General features: G+C 45.4%; 1 protein-coding gene across 1 annotated transcript in view; it reads right to left on the bottom strand.

The window, feature by feature from the left end:
- The window catches only part of LOC138680642 (uncharacterized), a 120,904-nt gene that overhangs the window by 39,292 nt on the left and 55,194 nt on the right, over positions 1-26,418 (bottom strand). Inside the window, exon 2 of the mRNA XM_069767957.1 lies at positions 5,847-5,985. Within this exon, the coding sequence (XP_069624058.1) occupies positions 5,847-5,985 (139 nt within the window). The remainder of the gene's footprint in view (positions 1-5,846; positions 5,986-26,418) is intronic.

Raw genomic sequence — 26,418 nt, 5'->3', positions numbered from 1 at the left:
TCATCAAGTGATTGGATTGTTTATGCCAAAACAGAAATCATTGTTCTCAGCAGCACATCGCCGATGTAAACTGTAGATTTGCTGCCTGTGTACTGGTGTTTTTTTTGTCTAGAATAGTGGAGGTTTTTCCTCTTATGGTGGTTTTTTTAGAATAGGACTGCCAATATGTAAGGACCCTTGACGTGGTTTGGCAGCTTAAATATTGTTGCCATAATATCGACCAATACCTTGCATACATTGTTATGTTTTTGGTGCACTGTATATTTTTCCAGGGTGCAGCTGGGCCCTAGATGGCTCTGTATACTGTGGCCTCTGTTCACACAGGATGCATTATGGTTAGCCTGATATATGGCGTCATTAATAGGCTTTGAGCCATATATTTTGCATTCCTGTGTGAACATGCCACATGCAGACTATTTGTTTGCACAGGTGCCCCAAGTGGCCAATTCCTGATCGTAGGGTGGCTGCCTTATCGGTATTATTGCACTTGTGTATCTGCCATCTTTACTTGGGTCCGCTGCACCTTGGCTAGTGCAATTGTTGGAGGCCTTGGACAGGTAAGCATCTCTGCGTGTGTACTGGTGTTTTTTTTTTGTCTATTATACTATATGGAGGACTATGGGGCATATTATAATATATGGAGGACTATGCAGTGTGCATTTTACAATATGGAGGACTGTAATGCACATTATAATATATGGAGGACTATGGGGTGTATTATACTAAACAAGCAAAATGCTGCATATTCATCGAGTGATTGGATTGTTTATGCCAAAACAGAAATCATTGTTCTCAGCAGCACATCGCCAGTGTAAAGGTACCTTCACACATAACGATATTGTTAACGATATCGTTGCTATTTGTGACGTAGCAACGATATCGTTAATGAAATCGTTATGCGTGACAGCGACCAACGATCAGGCCCCTGCTGGGAGATCGTTGGTCGCTGAATAAAGTCCAGAACTTTATTTCGTCGCTGGACTCCTGCTGACATCGCTGGATCGGCGTGTGTGACACCGATCCAGCGATGTCTTCACTGGTAACCAGGGTAAACATCGGGTAACTAAGCGCAGGGCCGCGCTTAGTAACCCGATGTTTACCCTGGATACCATGCTAAAAGTAAAAAAAAACAAACACTAGATACTTACCTACAGCCGTCTGTCCTCCAGCGCTGTGCTCTGCACTCCTCCTGTACTGGCTGTGAGCCGGAAAGCAGAGCGGTGACGTCACCGCTCTGCTTTCCGGCTCACAGCCAGTACAGGAGGAGAGCAGAGAAGCAGAGCGCAGCGCTGGAGGACAGACAGCGGTAGGTAAGTATCTAGTGTTTGTTTTTTTTTACTTTTAGCATGGTAACCAGGGTAAACATCGGGTTACTAAGCGCGGCCCTGCGCTTAGTTACCCGATGTTTACCCTGGTTACCGGGGACCTCGGGATAGTTGGTCGCTGGAGAGCTGTCTGTGTGACAGCTCTCCAGCGACCAAACAGCGACGCTGCAGCGATCCGGATCGTTGTCGGTATCGCTGCAGCGTCACTTAATGTGAAGGGGCCTTAACCTGTAGATTTGCTGCTGATAACATGATCCTGTATGGTGATCTGTTAGTGATCTATTAGTGATCATTCTGTCCCCATCATTCTTTCTCAGACGTTGGAAAGAGGCCGGGAAACAAGCGTTGAACAACTTCAATATTGTCGATCACACTCATTTAGTGGCCTGAACGCAGCGCATGTAAATACAACCGAAATGCTTCTGTGTGATGTGCAATATATTAGCATTTGGGGCCCCATTTTAAACTTTGCCTTATACCGGCCCTGCCTGCGGCTAATATTGAGTCCAATCTGGCCAGTTTATCCGGCCCCGAGGCTCCGGGGGCCCCTGGCCAGATTGCCCTTATGTGCGGTGGGCAGGGAGCAAGCCCTGCAGCTCCGCGGCCTGCAGGAGAAAATAGCAGCGGAGTGGAGCTGCAGGGAATGGATCCATCCTGCTTACTGCCCTCACTTCCTGTCTCACACAGCAGCGGATGAATGACATCATCATTCATTGCAGCAGCTGTGCGAGACAGGAAGCTGCCGGCGATGGTGGAGCTTCAGGATACCGTGCGCAGAGGTGAGGTGAGACGAGCGTGTGTGTATGCAGAGAGGTGAATGGTGCTGTGTGTGTGTAGGTGGAGGAGAGGGCAATGATGGGGATGATGGGGCAGAAGGCAATGATTGGGTTGATGGAGAGGGCAATGTTAAGGGTGGTGGTGGGGAAAATGATGGAGGAGGTGAATGGGCAATAATGGGGTGGTGGGGATAAAGCAATAATGGAGGTGGTGAAGGGGGCAATCATGGGGGTGTGTGAGAGGGCAATAATGGGAAGCAGGAGGAGGAGGACAGTGATGGGTGTGGGGGATTGGGATGGGAGGAAAGGGGATTTTTAATGGATTTAGGAACCGGGAGGTGGAGGAAGACGTTATTATCGATTATTATGTTTAACACAGGCCCTTAGTATATAGTGTACTCACTTATGTATAGCACAGTCCCTTAGTATGTATGTATGTATGTATGTATGTATGTGTGTGTGTGTGTATGTATATATGTGTGTGTATATACTGTATATATGTATACACACACATATATATATATATAGAGAGAGAGAGAGAGAGATAAAAAAAGGAAAACAGCACAAAAATTAAAGAAAAACGGGCTTTAATGCCTGAACGGCGTGGCAACGTTTCGGATATGGTATCCTTTCTCAAGCCCGTTTTTCTTAAATTTTTGTGCTGTTTTCCTTTTTTTATCTCTATTATTGGAAGCCATTTGAACATTGGTTGGGAAAGCGCTGCACGACAACTGCGGTAATACGTGATGCTGTTCCAATTTTGACATATATGTATATATATATATATATATATATATATATATATATACAGTGGGGCAAAAAAGTATTTAGTCAGTCAGCAATAGTGCAAGTTCCACCACTTAAAAAGATGAGAGGCGTCTGTAATTTACATCATAGGTAGACCTCAACTATGGAGACAAACTGAGAAAAAAAAATCCAGAAAATCACATTGTCTGTTTTTTTAAACAATTTATTTGCATATTATGGTGGAAAATAAGTATTTGATCAGAAACAAACAATCAAGATTTCTGGCTCTCACAGACATGTAACTTCTTCTTTAAGAGTCTCCTCTTTCCTCCACTCATTACCTGTAGTAATGGCACCTGTTTAAACTTGTTATCAGTATAAAAAGACACCTGTGCACACCCTCAAACAGTCTGACTCCAAACTCCACTATGGTGAAGACCAAAGAGCTGTCAAAGGACACCAGAAACAAAATTGTAGCCATGCACCAGGCTGGGAAGACTGAATCTGCAATAGCCAACCAGCTTGGAGTGAAGAAATCAACAGTGGGAGCAATAATTAGAAAATGGAAGACATACAAGACCACTGATAATCTCCCTCGATCTGGGGCTCCACGCAAAATCCCACCCCGTGGGGTCAGAATGATCACAAGAATGGTGAGCAAAAATCCCAGAACCACGCGGGGGGACCTAGTGAATGAACTGCATAGAGCTGGGACCAATGTAACAAGGCCTACCATAAGTAACACACTACGCCACCATGGACTCAGATCCTGCAGTGCCAGACGTGTCCCACTGCTTAAGCCAGTACATGTCCGGGCCCGTCTGAAGTTTGCTAGAGAGCATTTGGATGATCCAGAGGAGTTTTGGGAGAATGTCCTATGGTCTGATGAAACCAAACTGGAACTGTTTGGTAGAAACACAACTTATCGTGTTTGGAGGAAAAAGAATACTGAGTTGCATCCATCAAACACCATACCTACTGTAAAGCATGGTGGTGGAAACATCATGCTTTGGGGCTGTTTCTCTGCAAAGGGGCCAGGACGCCTGATCCGGGTACATGAAAAAATGAATGGGGCCATGTATTGTGAGATTTTGAGTGCAAACCTCCTTCCATCAGCAAGGGCATTGAAGATGAAACGTGGCTGGGTCTTTCAACATGACAATGATCCAAAGCACACCGCCAGGGCAACGAAGGAGTGGCTTCGTAAGAAGCATTTCAAGGTCCTGGAGTGGCCTAGCCAGTCTCCAGATCTCAACCCTATAGAAAAACTTTGGAGGGAGTTGAAAGTCCGTGTTGCCAAGCGAAAAGCCAAAAACATCACTGCTCTAGAGGAGATCTGCATGGAGGAATGGGCCAACATACCAACAACAGTGTGTGGCAACCTTGTGAAGACTTACAGAAAACGTTTGACCTCTGTCATTGCCAACAAAGGATATATTACAAAGTATTGAGATGAAATTTTGTTTCTGACCAAATACTTATTTTCCACCATAATATGCAAATAAAATGTTAAAAAAACAGACAATGTGATTTTCTGGATTTTTTTTTCTCAGTTTGTCTCCCATAGTTGAGGTCTACCTATGATGTAAATTACAGACGCCTCTCATCTTTTTAAGTGGTGGAACTTGCACTATTGCTGACTGACTAAATACTTTTTTGCCCCACTGTATATATATATATATATATATATCTTTGTTGCCTTAAAAGGAGATGGGCCCAGACACATTTCCTGCACAGGGGCGCCAAGCTGTCTGTGTCCGCCCCTGGGTTAACTAATGTGAAATTTCTATCACTGGAGTCATTAAGAATGTTGTACTACCACTTTGGGTTTTTTATTTGATTTTTTTGCTTACATAATAAGAAATGGATAAAAGGATAAAGTCTAATTTGTATTTAATTTGTAGGTTTTGTAGTATTTATTTATTTGTAGTTTTATATTTGTGTTTACAATTTCTTTATTTTTTTTTTACTTTATATTTTCATCCCCACTTGGAAACTTGAACTTGAATGAGCTTGACCTCTCTTATAACACACTGCAATATTACTTTATTGCCATGTATTATGCCTGTCCACATAACACTAACAGGCATTCCATTGGACCAAGTCTCAGGCTGGGTCTAATAGGAGACTCAGGATGACAGGCATGGGGGGGGGGGGCAAGGTTTGGTCCCCATCTGCCTTAACATTGCATTTTTCAACAGAACAATGGCAGGGCAAATGTTGCTTGTGCTATTATGAGCATCTTGGGTGGTCTAAATGTGCTACCATAGCCTGCAACATCTCTAGACTTGCCTCCCATTGAGCACATCTGGGATGTCATCAATTACAGAGGAAGCTGCCAGCAGTGGATCTTGATGATTTCTGTGCCCAAATACATTCAAAGTGGAAGAGCATTCATCAGACAGACTTTAATCTCATTGATAGCAGGCAAGGTGTGTAAGTGCGGGTATTTCTGCACATGGCGCTTATAGTCGATACGTAATAAATCCCAAAATATTTTGAAAGTTTTGTTTCAATTTTTTCATCATCTGCATATCAGTAACATGTTTATCGATCCTGTGATTACAATAATTCCACATATTTTTCTTCTTGGTGTTTCAACTAAGATCTGCTTGTCGGGAGAAACAACAAGCCATACAGTATAATTAGGCATTTGGATTAATGAATGCTATCACAAGCATGCCAAACAATCTACTGCATCTATTCATTCGATCCACTGGGTCTAAATCAACTGAAGTCACCTATATTGTACATATTAAATAGATTAAAAAAACACAGACCTTTTCTACCCACATATAATCCCTTTAAATCTCTTGGTGGAAGTTAGTGGGTCTCCAGAGAAAGATAATGGTCTCACTCGGTGACTGACAGCCTTTACTGAGTGGTTGTACACATGACAAAGTTCTAATTTAACAAATGAGATGAAAACATTTGCAGAATAAAAGGGGTCCACTGAAGTTTAAATTTTCCTTTAAAGTGACCAAAGTGAACATCATACCTTTTATTTCTACACATTCATATGGACTCGAGCGACTTGTGATTTCCCCATACTTCATATTTACAGTGATGCAGTAGTTCCCAAGTGGCATATCTGTAATATTCCATTTTGTCTCCTCTGTGCTTTCAGTCTTAATCAACTGGAAAACATAACAGTTTAAAAGTATTTTGGTAGGATAGTACTGAAAGCAGCAAATGTAATGAATTTATTTCATATTTATATGTTTACACATAATAATCAGACTTATCATGTAATGTTAGTTCACGAATTAACCATGTATAATGTTAAACTTTATTATGGCTATACCAGGTTAGTTGTTGAGCAATATTTATATTATAGGGAATGTCCATACTATGATATTGATGACTTATCCTTAAATTAGTTATACAGGCTTGTTGATCAAGCCTGCAGTCACTCTATGTGATTGCAGACTTATCAAATCTCACAGAGCGCACATTGCAAGCTGTCAGGATTCTCAGGTGCCAGCGCCAGGAACGGGCAGGCGTCAGACCAGAACGATGTGATTTGCATGCATGCAGTCACATGCCAACTAGACGTGTGCACAGGGCCGAACTGGGACAAAAAGGCAGCCCTGCCACACAAACCCAACCAGCCCACATACTATAAAACTCCCCCCACACCCGATCAATGGATTTTGCTATACTTTGTCATGCCCCACAACACTCCTCTTAAAGGCGTTATTTGAAGAGCCATATATGAATGGTGCTGCAGTGTGCATGTTCGATCACAGCTCCATTTACATGGTGCTCGTTAGCGTGCTGGTTCTCGGAATCATGGGGGTCCCAGGGGTCAGACCCTAGCGACTGCAAAGCTCTCGGTGTTAGGGTTGGCGGAACGCACCGAATATATTTACTAGATGAGATAGGTGCGTTCGCTACCCGGGATCCACCGTGCAGGAAAGAACCTGCTGCTAAGTAAGGCGGTGAAGTAAATTAGTATAAACAAACTCTGTTACTTCACAGAGCCCGTAGTAAAGAGAATGCTGTGTGTTGTGAGTTCTGTTTTTGGGCTCCCTCTGGTGGTTACTGATGGTACTGGGTGACTTGTCTTTCCTGGGTCTCTGGGTTCCACCTGTTCCATCAGGATATGGGAGTTTCCTATTTAACCTGGCTTTGCTGGCATTTCCTCGCCAGTTATCAATGTATCCAGTGTGTCTTGTTACCTCTGCTCCCTGCTCCTTGAACCTTCTGGTCAAGCTAAGTTTGGATTTTCCTGTTTTTGTGTTTTGCTTTATTTGGTTTTTTAGTCCAGCTTGCAGATATGTGATTCTTTGCTGCTGGTTGCTCTAGTGGGCTGAAATTGCTCCTCATGTGCCATGAGTTGGCACATGAGTTCAAGTAATTTCAGGATGGTTTTTTGAAGGGTTTTTCGCTGACCGCGCAGTTCACTTTTGTATCCTCTGCTATCTAGCTTTAGCGGGCCTCATTTTGCTGAAACTGTTTTCATACTGCGTATGTGCTTTCCTCTCATTTCACCGTCATTATATGTGGGGGGCTGCTATTTCTGTGGGGGATTTCTCTGGAGGCAAGAGAGGTCTGTGTTTCTTCTAATAGGGGAAGTTAGATCTTCGGCTGGAGCAAGACGTCTAGGATCATCGTAGGCACGTTCCCCGGCTACTTTTATTTGTGTGTTAGGTTCAGGGTCGCAGTCAGCTCAGGTTCCATCGCCCTAGAGCTTGTTTGTATCTGTGCTTGTCCTTTAGTGATCCCCTGCCATTGGGATCATGACAGTATAACCGGCCCACAAAGTGTTAATTGTATTGGCTGAAGTAGGAGGATAAGTAGTCTGAGGAAGTTTTTTTTTTTTTTTCTCTTTCCCTCAGAGTTTGCTGCCTAGCCTTATTGCAGCCTGGCTACTTCCTCCTCCTCTTAATCTTTGAATGGCTCTGATCCCAGCTGTTTATCATGGACGTCCAGAGTTTGGCTTCCAGCCTGAATAATCTTGCCGCTAAGGTTCAAAATATACAGGATTTTGTTGTACATGCTCCTATGTCTGAACCTAGAATTCCTGTCCCAGAGTTTATTTCTGGAGATAGATCTCGTTTTCTGAATTTTAGGAACAATTGCAAGTTGTTTCTTTCTTTGAAATCTCGCTCCTCTGGAGACCCTGCTCAGCAAGTCAAGATTATTATATCTTTCCTGCGGGGTGACCCTCAGGATTGGGCATTTGCATTGGCACCAGGGGACCCTGCGTTGCTTAATGCGGATGCGTTTTTTCTGGCATTGGGTTTGCTCTATGAGGAACCTAACCAAGAGATTCAGGCTGAAAAAGCTTTGTTGGCCCTCTCTCAGGGGCAAGATGAAGCAGAAATTTATTGTCAAAAATTTCGGAAGTGGTCGGTGCTTACTCAGTGGAATGAGTGCGCCCTGGCTGCAAAGTTCAGAGATGGCCTTTCTGAGGCCATTAAAGATGTTATGGTGGGGTTCCCTGCGCCTGCTGGTCTGAATGAGTCTATGACTATGGCTATTCAGATTGATCGGCGTTTGCGGGAGCGCGAACCTGTGCATCATTTGGCGGTGTCGTCTGAACCGTCACCTGAGATAATGCAATGTGATAGAATTCAGTCCAGAAGTGAACGGCAAAATTATAGGCGGAAAAAAAGGTTGTGCTTTTATTGTGGTGATTCAGCTCATGTTATATCAACATGCTCTAAACGCACAAAAAAGGTTGATAAGTCTGTTGCCATTAGTACTTTACAGTCTAAGTTCATTCTGTCTGTGACTCTGATTTGTTCATTATCATCGATTTCCGTCGATGCCTATGTGGATTCAGGCGCTGCCCTGAGTCTTATGGATTGGTCATTTGCCAATCGCTGTGGGTTTAGTCTGGAGCCTCTGGAAGTCCCTATTCCTTTGAAGGGAATTGACTCTACACCTTTGGCTATGAATAAACCTCAGTACTGGACACAAGTGACCATGCGTATGACTCCTGTTCATCAGGAGGTGATTCGCTTCCTGGTACTGTATAATTTGCATGATGTCCTAGTGCTTGGTCTGCCATGGTTACAAACTCATAATCCAGTCCTTGACTGGAAATCAAAGTCTGTGTTAAGCTGGGGTTGTCAGGGGGTTCATGATGATGCACCTCCGATTTCTATCGCTTCATCTACTCCTTCTGAGATTCCTGTGTTTTTGTCTATCGGGAAGTTTTTGAGGAGCCTAAGCTCAGTTCGCTTCCTCCTCACAGGGATTGCGATTGTGCTATAAATTTAATTCCAGGCAGTAAATTTCCTAAAGGTCGTTTGTTCAATCTGTCTGTGCCAGAGCATACTGCTATGCGGGATTATGTTAAGGAGTCCTTGGAAAAGGGACATATCCGTCCATCTTCGTCCCCTTTGGGAGCAGGTTTTTTTTTTCGTGGCCAAAAAAGATGGTTCCTTGAGGCCTTGTATAGATTATCGTCTTTTGAATAAGATTACCGTAAAATATCAGTATCCTTTGCCATTGTTGACTGATTTGTTTGCTCGCATTAAGGGGGCTAAATGGTTCACTAAGATTGATCTTCGGGGTGCGTATAATCTTATACGAATAAAGCAAGGTGATGAGTGGAAAACCGCATTTAATACGCCTGAGGGCCATTTTGAGTATTTGGTAATGCCTTTTGGACTTTCTAATGCTCCTTCAGTCTTCCAGTCCTTTATGCACAATATTTTCCGTGAATATCTGGATAAATTTATGATTGTGTATTTGGATGATATTTTGGTTTTTTCTGATGACTGGGAGTCTCATGTTCAGCAGGTCAGGAAGGTGTTTCAGGTCCTGCGGGCCAATTCCTTGTTTGTAAAAGGCTCAAAGTGTCTCTTTGGAGTCCAGAAGATTTCTTTCTTGGGGTATATTTTTTCCCCTTCTACTATTGAGATGGATCCCGTCAAGGTTCAGGCTATTTGTGACTGGACGCAGCCTACATCTCTTAAGAGTCTACAGAAGTTCTTGGGCTTTGCTAATTTCTATCGTCGTTTTATAACTAATTTTTCTAGTGTTGTTAAGCCTTTGACGGATTTGACTAAGAAAGGTGCTGATGTTGCTAATTGGTCTCCTGCGGCTGTGGAGGCCTTTCAGGAACTTAAGCGCCGGTTTTCTTCTGCTCCTGTGTTGCGTCAGCCAGATGTTTCGCTCCCTTTTCAGGTTGAGGTTGATGCTTCCGAGATTGGAGCGGGGGCGGTTTTGTCACAGAGAAGCTCCGATGGCTCAGTGATGAAGCCATGCGCGTTTTTTTCTAGAAAGTTTTCGCCGGCTGAGCGGAATTATGATGTTGGTAATCGGGAACTTTTGGCCATGAAGTGGGCATTTGAGGAGTGGCGTCATTGGCTTGAGGGTGCTAGACATCGTGTGGTGGTCTTGACTGATCACAAAAATTTGATTTACCTTGAGTCTGCCAGGCGTCTGAATCCTAGACAGGCTCGTTGGTCACTGTTTTTCTCTCGTTTCAATTTTGTGGTTTCATACCTGCCAGGTTCAAAGAATGTGAAGGCGGATGCTCTTTCTAGGAGTTTTGTGCCTGACTCCCTTGGAAATTCTGAGCCCTCTGGTATCCTTAGGGATGGGGTGATTTTGTCTGCTGTCTCCCCAGACTTGCGACGTGCTTTGCAGGATTTTCAGGCGGGTAAACCTGATCGTTGTCCGCCTGAGAGACTGTTTGTTCCGGATAATTGGACCAGTAGAGTCATCTCCGAGGTCCATTCTTCTGCGTTGGCAGGTCATCCTGGAATATTTGGTACTAGAGACTTGGTGGCCAGGTCTTTTTTGTGGCCTTCCTTGTCGAGGGATGTGCGTTCTTTTGTGCAGTCTTGTGAGGTTTGTGCTCGGGCTAAGCCTTGCTGTTCTCGGGCCAGTGGATTGTTGTCACCTTTGCCTATCCCGAAGAGGCCTTGGACGCACATTTCCATGGACTTTATTTCGGATCTCCCTGTCTCTCAAAAAATGTCCGTCATCTGGGTTGTGTGTGATCGCTTTTCTAAAATGGTTCATCTGGTACCCTTGCCTAAGTTACCTTCCTCCTCTGAGTTGGTCCCTCTGTTTTTTCAGAATGTGGTTCGTTTGCATGGGATTCCTGAGAACATCGTTTCTGACAGGGGATCCCAGTTTGTGTCTAGATTTTGGCGGACGTTCTGTGCTAAGATGGGCATTGATTTGTCCTTTTCGTCTGCATTCCATCCTCAGACGAATGGCCAGACTGAACGAACTAATCAGACCTTGGAAACTTATTTAAGGTGTTTTGTTTCTGCTGATCAGGATGACTGGGTTACCTTTTTGCCGCTGGCCGAGTTTGCCCTTAATAATCGGGCTAGTTCTGCTACCTTGGTTTCTCCTTTCTTTTGTAATTCGGGGTTTCATCCTCGTTTTTCCTCTGGTCAGGTGGAACCTTCTGATTGTCCTGGAGTGGACATGGTGGTGGATAGGTTGCATCGGATTTGGAGTCATGTGGTGGACAATTTGAAGTTGTCCCAGGAGAAGGCTCAGCAGTTTGCTAATCGCCGTCGCCGCGTGGGTCCTCGACTTCTTGTTGGGGACTTGGTGTGGTTGTCTTCTCGTTTTGTTCCTTTGAAGGTCTCTTCTCCTAAGTTCAAGCCTCGGTTCATCGGTCCCTATAGGATCTTGGAAATTCTTAACCCTGTGTCGTTTCGTTTGGATCTCCTGGCATCGTTTGCTATTCATAATGTGTTCCATCGGTCGTTGTTGCGGAAGTATGAGGTACCTGTTGTTCCTTCGCTTGAGCCTCCTGCTCCAGTGCTGGTGGAGGGAGAATTGGAGTATGTTGTGGAGAAGATCTTGGATTCTCGTGTTTCCAGACGGAAACTCCAGTATTTGGTCAAGTGGAAGGGTTATGGTCAGGAGGATAATTCTTGGGTGGTTGCCTCGGATGTTCATGCTGATGATTTGGTTCGCGCTTTTCATAGGGCTCATCCTGGTCGCCCTGGTGGTTCTCGTGAGGGTTCGGTGACCCCTCCTCAAGGGGGGGGTACTGTTGTGAGTTCTGTTTTTGGGCTCCCTCTGGTGGTTACTGATGGTACTGGGTGACTTGTCTTTCCTGGGTCTCTGGGTTCCACCTGTTCCATCAGGATATGGGAGTTTCCTATTTAACCTGGCTTTGCTGGCATTTCCTCGCCGGTTATCAATGTATCCAGTGTGTCTTGTTACCTCTGCTCCCTGCTCCTTGAACCTTCTGGTCAAGCTAAGTTTGGATTTTCCTGTTTTTGTGTTTTGCTTTATTTGGTTTTTTAGTCCAGCTTGCAGATATGTGATTCTTTGCTGCTGGTTGCTCTAGTGGGCTGAAATTGCTCCTCATGTGCCATGAGTTGGCACATGAGTTCAAGTAATTTCAGGATGGTTTTTTGAAGGGTTTTTCGCTGACCGCGCAGTTCACTTTTGTATCCTCTGCTATCTAGCTTTAGCGGGCCTCATTTTGCTGAAACTGTTTTCATACTGCGTATGTGCTTTCCTCTCATTTCACCGTCATTATATGTGGGGGGCTGCTATTTCTGTGGGGGATTTCTCTGGAGGCAAGAGATGTCTGTGTTTCTTCTAATAGGGGAAGTTAGATCTTCGGCTGGAGCGAGACGTCTAGGATCATCGTAGGCACGTTCCCCGGCTACTTTTATTTGTGTGTTAGGTTCAGGGTCGCGGTCAGCTCAGGTTCCATTGCTCTAGAGCTTGTTTGTATCTGTGATTGTCCTTTAGTGATCCCCTGCCATTGGGATCATGACAGCTGTGCCCTGTTTAGCTCACAGGGAACACAGTTACTGAGTAGAGCCGACAGAGGTCATGCAGTCCCAACCAAACACGCTGCTCCTCTCCAGGTGAGCCGGAATTCTAATGGCTATTAGCCAGCCCTGAATTCACTCATGAGAAACTCCTCGCCGGAGGTGCCAGCATTCTAGAGGCTTATTTCAGCCGGGTCCCTGACCACACACACGACCACACTGGCGCTGAGCTCATACATATTTGACACTAGCGCATGGCCGTGCGGTCATGAGAACCTTTTATAGCTGCAGCAACTTCAGGACCTTCCTAGAAGGACCAATGGAAGACTGCCACAGAACTTGATCAGCTACAGGGCCTTCCTGGAGGACCAATGGAAGTTGCTGCAGTACCTGAGCATGTGACACTAGACCTCCACTGAGAGATCTTACCCTGGGCATGCTCAGTGTGTGCAAAGCAGGACTTAGTCCCAGAAAAGCCTGCTCATCGCAGACCAGTGCAGGGTACAATAGCAGAGCCTGGAGAGGCAGCAGTAACCTGTTATGGACCTGGTGGTTAGGAGCACCCGGAACGACCTGAAAGTTAAACTCACACAGGACAAGCTCTGGGAAGTGGGAACTCTGCTGACCACAAACCCTAATCCTATCACACAACTAGAAATAGCCGTGAAGCGTACCTAACTCTACCTAGACGCCTCTTCACAGCCTAAGAGCTAACTAGAACTAGAGATAGAAAATAAAGCCTACCTTGCCTCAGAGAAATTCCCCAAAGGAAAAGGCAGCCCCCCACATATATTGACTGTGAGTTAAGATGAAAGTCACAAACACAGAAATGAAACAGGTTTCAGCAAAGGGAGGCCAGACTTACTAAACAGACTGAGGATAGGAAAGGTAACTTTGCGGTCAGCACAAAAAACTACAAAAAGACCATGCAGAGTGTGCAAAAAGACCTCCACACCAACTCACGGTGCGGAAGTGCAACTCTGCATCCCAGAGCTTCCAGCTAGCAAGGCAAAATCATGATAGCGGTACTATGTAAGAAGAAGCGGCAACACTCACCGGTCCTGTGTGGTCCAAGTTTTTATTGATAAAACACAAACATGGTATCTTCACGGCATCGGGAAACAGACGAACAAGTAGGTGAGCAGGATGTGACGACGGCTGTTTCGCGCCGACGATAGCGCTTCCACGGGTCACGGGTCAGCATAATGTTAAACTTTATTATGGCTATACCAGGTTAGTTGTTGAGCAATATTTATATTATAGGGAATGTCCATACTATGATATTGATGACTTATAATTAAATTAGTTATACAGGCTTGTTGATCAAGCCTGCAGTCACTCTATGTGATTGCAGACTTATCAAATCTCACAGAGCGCACATTGCAAGCTGTCAGGATTCTCAGGTGCCAGCGCCAGGAACGGGCGGGCGTCAGACCACAACGATATGATTTGCATGCATGCAGTCACATGCCAACTAGACGTATGCGCAGGGCCGAACTGGGACAAAAAGGCAGCCCTGCCACACAAACCCAACCAGCCCACATACTATAAAACTCCCCCCACACCCGATCAATGGATTTTGCTATACTTTGTCATGCCCCACAACACTCCTCTTAAAGGCATTATTTGAAGAGCCATATATGAATGGTGCTGCAGTGTGCATGTTCGATCACAGCTCCATTTACATGGTGCTCGTTAGCGTGCTGGTTCTCGGAATCATGGGGGTCCCAGTGGTCAGACCCTAGCGACTGCAAAGCTCTCGGTGTTAGGGTTGGCGGAATGCACCGAATATATTTACTAGATGAGATAGGTGCGTTCGCTACCCGGGATCCACCATGCAGGAAAGAACCTGCTGCTAAGTAAGGCGGTGAAGTAAATTAGTATAAACAAACTCTGTTACTTCACAGAGCCCGTAGTAAAGAGAATGCTGTGCCCTGTTTAGCTCACAGTGCGGAGGTGCAACTCTGCATCCCAGAGCTTCCAGCTAGCAAGGCAAAATCATGATAGCAAGCTGGACAAAGAAACAATGAACAAATAATTAACTAGCAGGGACTTAGCTTCTGCTGGAGTAGACAGGTCACCAGAAAGATCCAAGAGCGAACTGAACCAGTACAAGAACATTGACAGCTGGCATGGAGTAACGATCTGAGTGGAGTTAAATAGAACAGCCAGCCATAGAATAAACTACGTCACCTGTGGAAGGAACCTCAGAAGCAGCAGCACCACTCACAGCCATCAGAGGGAGTCCATGGACAGAACTCGCCGAAGTACCATTCATGACCACAGGAGGGAGTTCGATAACAGAATTCACAACAGTACCCCCCTCTTGAGGAGGGGTCACCGAACCCTCACCAGAGCCCCCAGGCCGATCAGGAGGAGCCAAATGAAAGGCACGAACTAGATCGGCAGCATGAACATCAGAGGCAAAACCCAGGAATTATCTTCCTGACCATAACCTTTCCACTTGACCAGGTACTGGAGTTTCCGTCTCGAAATACGAGAATCCAAAATCTTCTCCACCACATACTCCAACTCCCCCTCGACCAACACCGGGGCAGGAGGATCAACGGAGGGAACCATAGGCGCCACGTATCTCCGCAATAACGACTTATGGAACACATTATGGATGGCAAAAGAAGCTGGAAGGGCCAAACGAAATGACACAGGATTAAGAACTTCAGAAATCTTATACGGACCAATGAAACGAGGCTTAAACTTAGGAGAGGAAACCTTCATAGGAACATAACGAGACGACAACCAAACCAAATCCCCAACACGAAGTCGGGGAAAAACACAGCGCCGGCGGTTAGCGAAACGTTGAGCCTTCTCCTGGGACAATGGCAAATTGTCCACCACATGAGTCCAAATCTGCTGCAACCTGTCCACCACAGAATCCACACCAGGACAGTCCGAAGGCTTAACATGCCCTGAAGAGAAACGAGGATGGAAACCAGAATTACAGAAAAAAGGCGAAACCAAAGTAGCCGAGCTGGCCCTATTATTAAGGGCGAACTCAGCCAAAGGCAAGAAGGACACCCAATCATCCTGATCAGCAGAAACAAAGCATCTCAGATATGTTTCCAAAGTCTGATTAGTTCGTTCAGTTTGGCCATTTGTCTGAGGATGGAAAGCCGAAGAAAAAGACAAATCAATGCCCATCTTAGCACAAAAGGACCGCCAAAACCTCGAAACAAACTGGGAACCTCTGTCCGAGACGATGTTCTCCGGAATGCCATGCAAACGAACCACATGCTGGAAAAACAATGGCACCAAATCAGAGGAGGAGGGCAATTTAGACAAGGGTACCAAATGGACCATCTTAGAGAAGCGATCACAAACCACCCAAATGACCGACATCCTTTGAGAGACAGGGAGATCTGAAATAAAATCCATGGAAATATGCGTCCAGGGCCTCTTCGGGACCGGCAAGGGCAAAAGCAACCCACTGGCACGAGAACAGCAGGGCTTAGCCCGAGCACAAGTCCCACAGGACTGCACAAAAGAACGCACATCCCGTGACAAAGAAGGCCACCAAAAGGATCTAGCCACCAAATCTCTGGTACCAAAGATTCCAGGATGACCAGCCAACACCGAACAATGAACCTCAGAGATAACTCTACTAGTCCATCCATCAGGGACAAACAGTTTCTCCGCAGGACAATGGTCAGGTCTATCAGCCTGAAACTTCTGCAGCACCCGCCGTAAATCAGGGGAGATGGCAGACAAAATTACCCCCTCTTTGAGAATACCCGCCGGCTCAGGAACACCCGGAGAGTCAGGCACAAAACTCCTTGACAGGGCATCAGCCTTCACATTCTTAGATCCCGGAAGGTACGAAACCACAAAATCAAAACGGGAGAAAAACAGCGACCATCGAGCCTGTCTAGGATTCAACCGTTTGGCAGACTCGAGATAAGTCAAATTCTTGTGATCCGTCAAGACCACCACGCGATGCTTGGCTCCTTCAAGCCAATGTCGCCACTCCTCGAATGCCCACTTCATGGCCAACAACTCTCGATTGCCAACATCATAATTGCGCTCAGCAGGCGAGAATTTTCTAGAAAAGAAGGCACATGGTTTCATCACCGAGCCATCAGAACTTCTTTGCGACAAAACAGCCCCTGCTCCAATCTCAGAAGCATCAACCTCAACCTGAAACGGGAGCGAAACATCTGGCTGACACAACACAGGGGCAGAAGGGAAACAACGCTTCAACTCCTGAAAAGCCTCTACAGCCGCAGAGGACCAATTGACCACATCAGCACCTTTCTTGGTCAAATCAGTCAACGGTTTAGCAACACTAGAAAAATTAGCGATGAAGCGACGGTAAAAATTAGCAAAGCCCAGGAACTTCTGCAGGCTCTTCACAGATGTCGGCTGAGTCCAATCATAAATCGCCTGAATTTTAACAGGGTCCATCTCGATAGTAGAAGGGAAAAAATGAAACCCAAAAATGGAACCTTCTGAACTCCAAAGAGACATTTAGACCCCTTCACAAACAAGGAATTCGCACGAAGGACCTGGAACACCATTCTGACCTGCTTCACATGAGACTCCCAATCATCTGAAAAGACCAAAATATCATCCAAATATACAATCATGAATCTATCCAGGTACTTTTGGAAGATGTCATGCATAAAGGACTGAAACACAGATGGAGCATTAGAAAGCCCGAATGGCATAACCAGGTACTCAAAATGGCCCTCGGGCGTATTAAATGCTGTTTTCCATTCATCGCCCTGTTTAATTCGCACAAGATTATACGCCCCTCGAAGATCTATCTTGGTGAACCAACTAGCCCCCTTAATCCGAGCAAACAAATCAGACAGCAGCGGCAAAGGGTACTGAAATTTGACCGTGATCTTATTAAGAAGGCGGTAATCAATACAAGGTCTCAAAGAACCATCCTTCTTGGCCACAAAAAAGAACCCTGCTCCCAACGGTGATGACGACGGCCGAATATGACCTTTCTCCAAGGATTCCTTTATATAACTCCGCATAGCGGCGTGCTCTGGCACAGATAAATTAAATAGTCGGCCCTTAGGAAACTTACTACCAGGAATCAAATTAATAGCACAATCGCAATCCCTATGAGGAGGTAGGGCACCGGATTTGGGCTCTTCAAATACATCCCGGTAATCTGACAAAATTTCAGGGACTTCAGAAGGAGTGGAAGGCGAAATTGACAGCAATGGAACATCACCATGTACCCCCTGACAACCCCAGCCGGACACAGACATAGATTTCCAATCCAATACTGGATTATGGACCTGTAACCATGGCAACCCCAAAACAACCACATCATGCAGATTATGCAACACCAAAAAGCGAATATCCTCCTGATGTGCAGGAGCCATGCACATGGTCAATTGAGTCCAGTACTGAGGCTTATTCTTGGCCAAAGGCGTAGCATCAATTCCTCTCAATGGAATAGGACACTGCAAGGGCTCCAAGAAAAAACCACAGCGCCTGGCAAACTCCAAGTCCATCAAATTCAGGGCAGCGCCTGAATCCACAAATGCCATAACAGAATAGGACGACAAAGAGCAAATCAGGGTAACGGACAAAAGAAATTTAGACTGTACCGTACCAATAGTGGCAGACCTAGCGAACCGCTTAGTGCGCTTAGGACAATCGGAGATAGCATGAGTGGAATCACCACAGTAAAAACACAGCCCATTCCGACGTCTGTGTTTTTGCCGTTCAGCTCTGGTCAAAGTCCTATCACATTGCATAGGCTCAGGCCTATGCTTAGAGAATACAAATGGTGCACAGCTTTGCGCTCACGCAAGCGCCGATCGATCTGAATGGCCAAGGACATAGACTCATTCAGACCAGCAGGCGTGGGAAATCCCACCAGGACATCCTTAAGGGCTTCAGAAAGACCTTTTCTGAAAATTGCCGCCAGGGCACACTCATTCCACTGAGTAAGCACAGACCACTTTCTAAACTTCTGACAATACACCTCCGCTTCATCCTGACCCTGACACAAAGCCAGCAAGATTTTGTCTGCCTGATCCACTCAATTTGGTTCATCATAAAGCAATCCAAGCGCCAGAAAAAACGCATCTACATCACACAATGCAGGATCTCCTGGCGCAAGGGAAAATGCCCAGTCTTGAGGGTCACCACGCAACAAAGAAATAATGATTTTTACTTGTTGAACGGGGTCACCAGAGGAGCGGGGTTTCAAAGCTAGAAACAGTTTACAATTATTTTTGAAATTCAGGAACTTAGATCTATCCCCAGAAAACAAATCAGGAATTGGAATTCTAGGCTCTAACATCGGATTCTGAACCACAAAATCTTGAATGTTTTGTACCCTTGCAGTGAGATGATCCACACTAGGGTTGAGCGACCTTGACCTTTTTAGAGTCGAGTCGGGTTTCGCGAAAACCGACTATCTCAAAAGTCGAGTCGAGTGGAATCGGCCGATTATCGTGGAAAGTCGGGGATCGACCGAAACACGAAACCCAATGCAAGTCAATGGGGGAGCATAGTCGGCAGTGAGTAGAGGCCAGGAAAACATGTACAGAGCCCATGTTAATGGCAAAAACATCCATTCTTGTTACTGAAGCTTGTCAATCTTAATTTAGCTTATAATAATTGTAAGGAATTTGAAATTGGGGGTCACTTGGCTAAAGTTGTGGGGGGTAGGGCTGGTTCAAGTAATTAGTGTGCCCAGTAAATCTGGACCACGGCACGGCAGTGGAGCAGGGAGAGGTAAGTATTTCAACTTTGCAAGTGCTGTGATCCTGAGCAAGCAGGGGGGGGGGCACTCGGCATTGGCACTGGCACAGGGCCCCTCAAAGTTTTGCGTACTATGAGGGGCCCTGTGCCAGTGACGTCGCCAACGAGTATTCCTCCTCCCACCTGATGAAGGAACCTGCACCTTCATCTGCACCTTCCTCTTTGTCCCCGTGTAAGGTGGTATGGTATGCGGGAAGGGGGACCTGACTTTCAGCAGGGTCACAATCTTGCAGTGTAGCGTGCACGGGGAATGTTGCATTATGGGTCAATGTACCAGCAGACTCATCCATCACTGGCTGGGCAATGGGCAGGATGAGGGGGAAACAGATATGGGCCCAAAGAATAAAGTGGGCTAAATGCAGTTCAAAATTGGTAACAGGACTAACCAGGGGGCATTGTTTTGTTCAGTGGAAGACAACTGGAATGAGAGGCTGACACAGAGAGTAGGCCCAAATCAGTAAGTATTCTAAATGCAGTTCAAAATTGGCAACAGTAGTAAACCGGCGGCACAGCTTTGTTCACTGTAGGAGAACAGCAAGGAGCGGCAGACACAGATAGAAGGCCCCAACCCAACTAGTAGGCCTAATGCAGTGTTGTTTTCAACAACTACTAAACGAGAGCTTTAAGATTGAAGCAATGGAGAGGCAACCTGGGGAACACCTTGGAGCGGAAGACACCGTCTCTACACCCCAGACCCAACTTGTAGGCCGAATGCAGGGTTGTTTTCAACAACTACTAAACAAGAGCTTTAAGATTGAAGCAATGGAGAGGCAAATGTTGTCTCCTGTCACTTTGAATTGATGCTGCAGTACCTATCCTGTCTGCGGTCATAGCAAAATCACTCCACAACCTGGTCAGAAAACCCCTCTGTCCAACGCCACTTCTGATTTCTGCATCTCTAACACCTCTGGTCTGCTGGCTCTTGCAGCTCGTGTGAGAACGATCACGGGCGCTGTGTGCTGGGAATGCCTGAAGCAAACGGTCAACAAGAGTTGATTGTTTGGTTGCTAATATTAGTTCCAAGTTCTCATGTGGCATAATATTTTGCAATTTGCCTTTATAGCGAGGATCAAGGAGGCAGGCCAACCAGTAATCGTCATCGTTCATGTGTCCCTTTTGCGGATACGTAAGGCATAATCCGCCATGTGGGCCAAAGTTCCAGTTGTCAAATCTGCGGTTGTGCTGGGTTGAGGGGCTGTTTCAGGCAAATCTACGTCACTTGTGTCCCTCAAAAAACCAGAATCCGGCCTTGCACACGCCACCAATTTCCCGTGGCCCCGGAAAAGCTTCCTCATTAAAAAATACTCATCCCCATCATCCTCCTTGTCCTCCTCCTCCTGTTCGCCCGCTATCTCGTCCTGTACACTGCCCTGACCAGACAATGGCTGACTGTCATCAAGGCTTTCCTCTTCCTCTGCTGCAGACGCCTGCTCCTTTATGTGCGTCAAACTTTGCATCAGCAGACGCATTAGGGGGATGCTCATGCTTATTATGGCGTTGTCTGCACTAACCAGCCATGTGCATTCCTCAAAACACTGAAGGACTTGACACATGTCTTGTATCTTCGACCACTGCACACCTGACAACTCCATGTCTGCCATCCTACTGCCTGCCCGTGTATGTGTATCCTCCCACAAATACATAACAGCACGCCTCTGTTCGCACAGTCTCTGAAGCATGTGCAGTGTTGAGTTCCACCTTGTTGCAACGTCTATGATTAGGCGATGCTGGGGAAGGTTCAAAGACCGCTGATAGGTCTGCATACGGCTGGAGTGTACGGGCGAACGGCGGATATGCGAGCAAAGTCCGCGCACTTTGAGGAGCAGGTCGGATAACCCCGGATAACGTTTCAGGAAGCACTGCACCACCAGGTTTAAGGTGTGAGCCAGGCAAGGAATGTGTTTCAGTTGGGAAAGGGAGATGGCAGCCATGAAATTCCTTCCGTTATCACTCACTACCTTGCCTGCCTCAAGATCTACAGTGCCCAGCCACGACTGCGTTTCTTTCTGCAAGAACTCGGACAGACCTTCCGCGGTGTGTCTGTTGTCGCCCAAACACTTCATAGCCAATACAGCCTGCTGACGCTTGCCAGTAGCTTCCCCATAATGGGACAACTGGTGTGCAACTGTGGCAGCTGCGTATGGAGTGGTTGGGCGACTGCGGTCTGTGGACGAGCTCTCGCTTCTGCAGGAGGACGAGGAGGAGGAGGAGGGGGTGCGAACGGCTACAGCCAACTGTTTCCTAGACCATGGGCTAGGCAGAACTGTCCCAAAATTGCTGTCCCCTGTGGACCCTGCATCCACCACATTCACCCAGTGTGCCGTGATGGACACGTAACGTCCCTGGCCATGCCTACTGGTCCATGCATCTGTTGTCAGGTGCACCTTTGTACTCACAGATTGCCTGAGTGCATGGACGATGCGCTTTTTAACATGCTGGTGGAGGGCTGGGATGGCTTTTCGCGAAAAGAAGTGTCGACTGGGTAGCTCGTAGCGTGGTACAGCGTAGTCCATCAGGGCTTTGAAAGCTTCGCTTTCAACTAACCGGTAGAGCATCATCTCTAACGAGATTAGTCTAGCTATGTGGGCGTTCAAACCCTGTGTACGCGGATGCGAGGCTAAGTACTTCCTTTTTCTAACCAGAGTCTCATGTAGGGTGAGCTGGACTGGAGAGCTGGAGATCGTGGAACTAGCGGGGGTGCCGGTGGACATGGCAGACTGAGAGACGGTTGGAGACGGTATTGTTGCCGCCGGTGCCCTAGATGCAGTGTTTCCTACTACGAAACTGGTGATTCCCTGACCCTGACTGCTTTGGCCTGGCAAAGAAACCTGCACAGATCCTGCAGGTGGTGCGGAAAATGGTGGCCTTACATTGACGGAAGGGATGTAGCGTTGCTGACTAGCTTCATTGGCCGAGGGTGCTACAACCTTAAGGGACGTTTGGTAGTTAGTCCAGGCTCGCAAATGCATGGTGGTTAAATGTCTATGCATGCAACTTGTATTTAGACTTTTCAGATTCTGACCTCTGCTTAAGATAGTTGAACATTTTTGACAGATGACTTTGCGCTGATCAATTGGATGTTGTTTTAAAAAATGCCAGACTGCACTCTTTCTAGCATCGGATCCCTTTTCAGGCATTGCAGACTGAGCTTTAACCGGATGGCCACGCTGTCCTCCAACAGGTTTTGGCTTTGCCACGCGTTTTGGGCCATCTACGGGCCCGGCAGATGGAACCTGTTGCGATGTTGATGCCTGCTGCGGCCCCTCCTCCTCCGCTTCAGAACTACTGCCGCCTGCACCCTGTTCCCCCAATGGCTGCCAATCGGGGTCAACAACTGTGTCATCTATAACCTCCTCTTCTAGCTCGTGTGCAACTTCGTCTGTGTCACCGTGTCGTTCGGTGGTATAGCGTTCGGGACGGGGCAACATAGTCTCATCAGGGTCTGATTCTGGATCAGTACCCTGCGAGGGCAATGTTGTGGTCTGGGTCAAAGGACCAGCATAGTAGTCTGGCTGTGGCTGTGCATCAGTGCACTCCATGTCAGATTCAACTTGTAATGGGCATGGCCTGTTAATTGTTTCACTTTCTAAGCCAGGGACGGTATGTGTAAAGAGCTCCATGGAGTAACCCGTTGTGTCACCTGCTGCATCCTTCTCTGTTGCTGTTTTTACTGAAGAGGACAAGGAAGCGACCGTGACCCTGACCGTGAACATCCACTAACGACGCGCTGCTTTTACATTTACCAGTTTCAGAAGAGGAGGCAAAAGAGCTAGAGGCTGAGTCAGCAAGGTAAGCCAAAACTTGCTCTTGCTGCTCCGGCTTTAAATGCGGTTTTCCTACTCCCAGAAAAGGGAGCGTTCGAGGCCTTGTGTAGCCAGACGATGAACCTGGCTCCACAGCTCGAGACTTAGGTGCTATATTGTTTTCCCCACGACCACCCGATGCTCCACTACCACTACCATCATTACCAGCTGGCAATGAACGCCCACGGCCACGACCTCTTCCACCAGACTTCCTCATTGTTTTAAAAACATCACCAAACTAACCATATTTGTTACTGTCAAACAACTTACAAGGTGAACTCTAACTTCTGTATGATTTAGATATCCCTTTATAGGTGGGTGAGACCGCAAGGAAAATCAGGCACGATGTTACACACTCTGTTTTCTGTGGCACCAAATGAAAGAGATGCCACACACGCAGGACTGTCACTCAAGCACAAAGGCCAATATTAATCTCCCACTGTTTTTTTTTTTTTTTCAGGGAGAATTTAGATACCAAATTTTTTTAACAAAAAAACTAGACTTTCTATGGCCCACTATTTAAGAGAGATGGCACACTCAGGACTGGCAGACAAGCAGAAAGTTAAATATTAATCTCCCACGTTTTTTTTTTATTTTTTCAGGGAGAATTTAGATACCAAATTTTTTTAACAAAACAACTAGGCTTTCTATCGCCCACTATTTAAGAGAGATGGTACACTCAGGACTGGCAGACAAGCAGAAAGGCCAATATTAATCTCCCACAGTTTTTTTTTTTTTGTCAGGGAGAATTTAGATACCAAATAAAAAAAAATTAAAAAAAAAGGCTTTCTATGGCCCACTATTTAAGAGAGATGGCACACTCAGGACTGGCAGACAAGCAGAAAGGCCAATATTAATCTCCCACTGTTTTTTTTTTTTCAGGGAGAATTTAGATACCAAATTTAAAAAAAAACACTAGGCTTTCTATGGCCCACTATTTAAGAGAGATGGCACACTCAGGACTGGCAGACAAGCAGAAAGGCCAATATTAATCTCCCACTGTTTTTTTTTTCAGGGAGAATTTAGATACCAAATTTAAAAAAAAAACACTAGGCTTTCTATGGCCCACTATTTAAGAGAGATGGCACACTCAGGACTGGCAGACAAGCAGAAAGGCCAATATTAATCTCCCACAGTTTTTTTTTTTTCAGGGAGAATTTTGATACCAAATTAAAAAAAAAAAAAACACTAGGCTTTCTATGACCCACTATTTAAGAGAGATGGCACAATCAGGACTGGCAGACAAGCAGAAAGGCCAATATTAATCTCCCACAGGTTTTTTTTTTTCAGGGAGAATTTAGATACCAAATTTTTTTTAGAAAACACTAGGCTTTCTATGGCCCACTATTTAAGAGAGATGGCACACTCAGGACTGGCAGACAAGCAGAAAGGCCAATATTAATCTCCCACAGGTTTTTTTTTTCAGGGAGAATTTAGATACCAAATTTTTTTTTAAAAAACACTAGGCTTTCTATGGCCCACTATTTAAGAGAGATGGCACACTCAGGACTGGCAGACAAGCAGAAAGGCCAATATTAATCTCCCACTTTTTTTTATTTTTTCAGGGAGAATTTAGATACCAAATTTAAAAAAAAAAAAACTAGGCTTTCTATGGCCCACTATTTAAGAGAGATGGCACACTCAGGACTGGCACACAAGCACAAAGGCAAATATTAATCTCCCACAGGTTTTTTTTTTCAGGGAGAATTTAGATACCAAATTTTTTTTAAAAAAACACTAGGCTTTCTATGGCCCACTATTTAAGAGAGATGACACACTCAGGACTGGCAGACAAGCAGAAAGGCCAATATTAACCCCTTTACCCCCAAGGGTGGTTTGCACGTTAATGACCGGGCCAATTTTTACAATTCTGACCACTGTCCCTTTATGAGGTTATAACTCTGGAACGCTTCAATGGATCCTGGTGATTCTGACATTGTTTTCTCGTGACACATTGTACTTCATGATAATGGTAAAAATTATTTGATAGTACCTGCGTTTATTTGTGAAAAAAACGGAAATTTGGCGAAAATTATGAAAATTTCGCAATTTTCCAACTTTGAATTTTTATGCAATTAAATCACAGAGATATGTCACACAAAATACTTAATAAGTAACATTTCCCACATGTCTACTTTACATCAGCACAATTTTGGAACCAAAATTTTTTTTTGTTAGGGAGTTATAAGGGTTAAAAGTTGACCAGCAATTTCTCATTTCTACAACACCATTTTATTTTAGGGACCACATCTCATTTGAAGTCATTTTGAGGGGTCTATATGATAGAAAATACCCAAGTGTGACACCATTCTAAAAACTACACCCCTCAAGGTGCTCAAAACCATATTCAAGAAGTTTATTAACCCTTCTGGTGCTTCACAGGAATTTTTTGAATGTTTAAATAAAAATGAACATTTAACTTTTTTTCACAAAAAATTTAATTCAGCTCCAATTTGTTTTATTTTACCAAGAGTAACAGGAGAAAATGGACCCCAAACATTGTTGTACAATTTGTCCTGAGTATGCCAGTACCCCACATGTGGGGGTAAACCACTGTTTGGGCGCATGGCAGAGCTCGGAAGCGAAGGAGTGCCATTTGACTTTTCAATGCAAAATTGACTGGAATTGAGATGGGATGCCATGTTTCGTTTGGAGAGCCCCTGATGTGGCTAAACATTGAAACCCCCCACAAGTGACACCATTTTGGAAAGTAGACCCCCTAAGGAACTTATCTAGAGGTGTGGTGAGCACTTTGACCCAACAAGTGCTTCACAGAAGTTTATAATGTAGAACCGTAAAAATAAAAAATCATATTTTTTCACAAAAATTATCTTTTTGCCCCCAATTTTTTATTTTCCCAAGGGTAAGAGAAGAAATTGGACCCCAAAAGTTGTTGTACAATTTGTCCTGAGTACGCTGATACCCCATATGTGGGGGTAAACCACTGTTTGGGTGGATGGGAGAGCTCGGAAGGGAAGGAGCGCCGTTTGACTTTTCAAAGCAAAATTGACAGGAATTGAGATGGGACGCCATGTTGCGTTTGAAGAGCCACTGATGTGCCTAAACAATGAAACCCCCCACAAATGACACCATTTTGGAAAGTAGACCCCCTAAGGAACTTATCTAGGTGTGGTGAGCACTTTGACCCACCAAGTGCTTCACAGAAGTTTATAATGCAGAGCCGTAAAAATAAAACAAAATTTTTTTCCCACAAAAATTATTTTTTTAGCCCCCAGTTTTGTATTTTCCTGAGGGTAACAGGAGAAATTGGACCCCAAAATTTGTTGCCCAATTTGTC

Source organism: Ranitomeya imitator, chromosome 5 (genome assembly GCF_032444005.1).
Source record: "Ranitomeya imitator isolate aRanImi1 chromosome 5, aRanImi1.pri, whole genome shotgun sequence".
In the NCBI taxonomy this organism is placed as follows: Eukaryota; Metazoa; Chordata; class Amphibia; order Anura; family Dendrobatidae; genus Ranitomeya; species Ranitomeya imitator.
This window is presented reverse-complemented; position numbering and strand designations above follow the sequence as displayed.